At 42.0% G+C, this 5,015-nt stretch overlaps 1 protein-coding gene and 1 non-coding gene across 2 annotated transcripts; one reads left to right on the top strand and one right to left on the bottom strand.

Annotated features, from left to right (window-relative positions):
- Positions 1-417: 417 nt before the first annotated feature.
- On the top strand, positions 418-489 carry Trnar-ucu (transfer RNA arginine (anticodon UCU)). The gene has a single exon. It is a non-coding gene; the product is annotated as a tRNA-Arg (tRNA).
- Positions 490-2,188: 1,699 nt separating this feature from the next.
- LOC139725418 (QRFP-like peptide receptor) lies at positions 2,189-3,340 on the bottom strand. The gene has a single exon (XM_071636493.1). The coding sequence runs from the start codon at positions 3,332-3,334 to the stop codon at positions 2,189-2,191; it is 1,146 nt and encodes a 381-aa protein (XP_071492594.1). The 5' UTR covers positions 3,335-3,340.
- Positions 3,341-5,015: the final 1,675 nt, after the last annotated feature.

Here is a 5,015-nt window from a genome sequence, read left to right as displayed (position 1 = left end):
TTAATAGATGGTCATCAATTAACGTTTGCGAACTTCTCGTAAATTCCTAGAAACATCGCTTCCAACTGTTTTGTGCTAATGTAATCTCTGTATATTGATTTGGGGGGAAAAAAAGGTTGAGATGGCATGAGTTTTTCATTCCGATGCATCTTTGAGGGGACTATTCTCATTCAAGTGGAAAAAACCATGCAAACAAACAAAAGTACATGTATATCAGTATGAGAACAAAAGTGGAGGCTAACCAGTTGTTATACGTTGTTTTTTATGTGGTCAGTTTTAAGTAACACACATACACACATACACACACACACACACACACACACACATATATATATATATATATATATATATATATATATATATATATATATACATATGTCGGGTATTCGACCTTGGGTCTGCCTGAACCGCTATGACGTCTCCGTGGCCGAGCGGTTAAGGCGTTGGCGTTCTATGCCAAAGACCCGGGTTCGATTCCCGGCGGAGACCAATTTTTCAACTCTCGCGCTTTTCCGAAAAGGAGGAACAGTCAGAGGAATAATGATGTCAAAGCTACGCTCCGATTTCTCCTTCCTTTCTCATATCTCATATATATATATATATATATATATATATATATATATATATAATATGCATTTATGTTATTACTGCTTTCTACATTTATGTTGGTGTTTAGTGTGCATAACGCTCATACAAAGTAGACGAGCCTATGGGATACATACATAACGAAATTAGGGAAGGAAAACATGGACAACAATACAGGTTACTCCCAACTACTACACGCTCACTGTGCACACATACCATACCCACATAAGGAGAAAAAATATCAGCAAAGAAGATTAATCATCATTTACTTGCACGCAAACAGTCAACAATGTTTATTAAGCTGCACGATGAATTTTCGTTTGTATACGCAAAATACTACAAACCGGTTTATACACAGTCATATTCGTTTTTCAATGCTAAAATGATTTATTTCCTTTGTCCAACGTGTCCAATGGCAGAACTATAATAGCGTACTTTAAAGTGAGTAGATGTAAATTTCAAAAGTAACATTTTGTTATGTAACGTCGAGATGACTATAGTAAGTGAAATAGATTCGACGACATTAATCTTAGAACAATTGAAGATGAATTAAGTTATGAACAAATAGAAAACACCAAAATATAAAATACTCAAACGAAGTGATACAACACTCCGCATCTCTTCTCTGTACGCGTGGTATTAAAGATGGTATCAAGCTATCCCCACGGGGCACTGGGAATCTTCTTGAAATAAACAATCCTTTCCAGAAGGTATCAAACCAGACACGTTTCGATGATCATTATTAGACTTTGATGGATTTAACTGCGACGAAATGAGTATCTTTTCCCAGTTAAAGTTTTTCGCCTAACGATATGAATGTTTAAATGTTGTTGATAGTTTGCGGAAACAAGGAGGAAAATGTTAAGCCCTTCAGCGAGGATAAGCGACGATGATACATATTTAATACACACAAGTTATGGATTAACAATTGACGACGGATGAATAATTGACGTGCATTTCAGCGGGACCTATATAATCGTGATACCTTTCCCGCTATATTCCCTCTTCGAACATGTCTGTTTTATGTGTTTATCTAAACCTTTGAAGACGTAGTGTGGTTGAACATGCATGCATAATAAAATTATTATGACAGTAATTTGTTTTGGAGGTTTTTTTTACTGTAATAGATAGATTAAGACTCCACACTGCAGAAACGACCAAACATCGCTGATGTGTTCTTCAAAAATATAGCTGAAACGAGTCCACTGACCTCCAGCACAGCAAAATTGACAAGACAAATAGACAAAATATGAATAAGTGGTGTAGGCATTTGTTTTTCATAAAATCTCTGTACAAGGTCTGTAGCCATTTCGCAAGTAATGCGGACATGATAAAGCTGCTGAAATTATTTACATTGATAGGAGTATCCGTTTCATATTTTAACACTGTTTCATGATGTCGTTTATCACCTCAACATTTCCACGCTCATAATCGATTGTTAAGAGGCGACACCATACGAACACGTGTGTTATCCAGCCTTGACATATTATTACCATCTCTTCGAAGAATATCATGTAGTATCATCGCGTATAATCGTATCGAGTCGTGTCATTCGTCTCCTGAAAATCTGAGGACTGAACTTTCAGCGAGAAAGAGCGTTATGTCATAAAGAGGTTACAACACATGGTTTCACGAGATTGTTGTTCGAGGAGCCTTTCCTGATCACCACCATTCGCCGATGGCTGCACAACACTTTGACGAAGTTCCGCTTGAAGTTGTCGTTGAGGAAGGCATAGACGATAGGGTTGTTGCAGCTGTTGCTGAGGCCGATTAGTTGGACGGTTGCAAGCAGCAGCCGATTGCGCTCACTATCCGCCATGAAGGAGAATTCCCGCATGAGCACCACCACTTGGTAGGGCAGCCAGCAGGCGGCGAACAGCCCAAGAACCATCAGAATCATCTTAATGGCGCGCTTCTTGTAGCGGAGCGAGATGGCGTTGTTCAGTTCGGGATTCCTTGGCACAAAGTCGACCGAAGCTACCGGCTTGCGGATCCACAACTTATGAACCACCTGCAAGTAGAGCACGATCATGATAACCAACGGTGTGACGTACAGCAAGACTACCAGGAGAAGGGTGTAGTGCTTCTGTTGCTGGCGAGTGTTCCAGCGCTCTCGACAAAAGCGATACTGAGTTCCCGTCAAAGGATCCACTTTAGTTTCCAGCTTTAGGACGAAGAGGAGAGGCGAGACGACTGTTGTAGACATGATCCAGAGGAAGCCGAGAAGAAACACGGCGCGTCGCGGGGTCTGGATGACCCTCGACCGAAGAGGATGACAAATTGCCTGATGTCGCTCTATAGCTATCGCCATCATTGTTAGGATACTGGACACCACGCCGACGGAAGTGACGTAGTTGAGGGCCTTGCACATGAAGGGACCCAGGATCCAGTCAACGGTGACGACTTCGACCAGCGTGAACGGAATGCAAAAGACAGCGATCAGGAGATCGGACACGGCTAACGAAGCGAAGAAAATGTTTATGGCCGTCTGCATGTATTTCTTGCGAGTAACCACAAAGATGACCAGCAAATTCCCGCCGAGAGCGAGCACAAAGATTATCGTGTAGCACGTGATCAGCAGAATGTCGGCTGTGGTCGAGAGATCATGGACCATACCATGAAAGTCATAATCATAGAAATCCAGAAAGTCTTTCGTGTCAGTCAGGTTCAACAACGAGAGCAAATAGTCCAAGCTTTTGTTCTTTAGTTCATCGTGAAAGGAATATGCCATTGCATCTTCCAGCTCCATGTTGTCAGATTTTGACTACCGCTATGATAAAAACTATAACAAAATGTCGCTCTGCAGCCAGTTTAAGCTTAAAACACACCACATTTCATGTAAAGCTGGTAATTTCAGAAACCATTTGCTTCTCGGCATACGCTTACCTATCGTGATGAAGCCTTAGTGTGGCGTTGCTCGGTGTTATTTCGGTGTGAATGTCAACCAAGTGCGGTCAAAGTAAAGCTCGTACATTGATATCCATCACAGCTTACTCGCGACAGCAAAAAGAAAAAAATCGAGTACAGTATGTCCATAACCACAAAGATTTCAGAATATCATTAGTTGCCGGTTACAGTCTGTTGTGTGCTTTCTTAGGATTGACCACAGAGATATACTTTTTCCCACCTATTGAAGAGTTTTGGGGATTTCCACTTTGTTCCGGTTTGGTATTACTGACACACTGCACAGTTTCTTGACGGAACGGTGAGACTTAACGGCGTGATAGATTCACTTGGGGGCCGCATCGCTATATTCTGATGAATGACGCGTTGCTTTCCAGGGGACAGCAAGGGCACTTAGCAAGGATGAAATTTTGGAGCTACATATAATTCGTAAAAAGGATACTGAAAGTACCCCTGAAGGAAGACGCGCGGCTGCCATGCATGCACATCATGATATGAACGAATCTGCATTATTTTCTAATGCGAAAGATGTGATCCAAATTCTAGGTGAATCGAGAACTGCTTTAAGGGAAAACTGTAGGTAACTCACGATATATTTATATGCTAGTGTCCTATCTGCGAGACATCCCTCACGCTACTGAAGAACGTACACGAAGCAACATGCTTAAGACAAATGTGAAACAAGAGAGAGACATCTGATGTCGAGGTGATTGATAATGATGTAAGCTGACGCCCGAGTGTCTGAGATTGAGTGATGTCAACGAATCGCTCGGGAAGGAGACCTTCTGGCGGAACCAGCGGAATTGTCCTACTTACGACGAAACGATGCCGAGTGCCTTTTGTTCGATGAAAACATGGCTGGCGAAATACGGCGGCCAATTCTCGACTAATGCGTACTCTTTTACCACAAATCCGTGAGCTCCGGACGCCGAGTTTATAAAAGCGAGGGAAAACTCGCAGAGGTGGTTTGTCGCTTGCGCTGTCAGTTATGGAGGTGGTGCGCCTGTCGACGCGTAATGAGAAAGGGTGACTTGGACTGTCATTGGCTGGCTTCATGACACGGCTGAACACTTCGATCTCATATTCCTCAGTGGCTGATTGGTCCCGTCATAGAGGAGTGTCTGCCTTGTTATCTGCAGAAGGATAGAGAGTAAAAAGAATTACACGTCATCGAAATTCAACACACAGAGCATGTGGATGGTATTCGCTTTATGAGATAAAAGAAAGCAAAACAATTACTAGAATGCAAATCAACACTTAAGTTGTAATGGCAGGATTGTAAACAGTTCTTGAATTGAGAGATTTTGGTCCTTCAGTCCTTTCTTTAGTTTCTCCCACCTTTCCCTCACATTCTTCGCGCCATCATCGTCTTACATCATTTGTAATTCAAGCCGTGGAGTAATTATAAGAGGGCGATTTATTAAAGTCATGCAGTGGTCACATTCATGTGTATCCAATAAGCTATAAGGCCCCACAGAGAAGAAAAAAACATCACTGTCATGACTGTGTGGGTGTCAGTGCAAATG

Source organism: Diadema antillarum, unplaced genomic scaffold (assembly GCF_040938485.1).
Source record: "Diadema antillarum isolate AM-2024a unplaced genomic scaffold, OU_Dant_1.0 seq00000041_RagTag, whole genome shotgun sequence".
NCBI lineage: Eukaryota > Metazoa > Echinodermata > Echinoidea > Diadematoida > Diadematidae > Diadema > Diadema antillarum.
The sequence above is the reverse complement of the archived record's forward strand: the minus strand, read 5'-3'. Positions and strand labels throughout refer to the sequence as shown.

What these genes read in the sequence shown, in the direction of transcription:
- LOC139725418 (XM_071636493.1), bottom strand. Translation starts at nt 3,334, where the DNA reads ATGGAGCTGGAAGATGCAATGGCATATTCCTTTCACGATGAACTAAAG.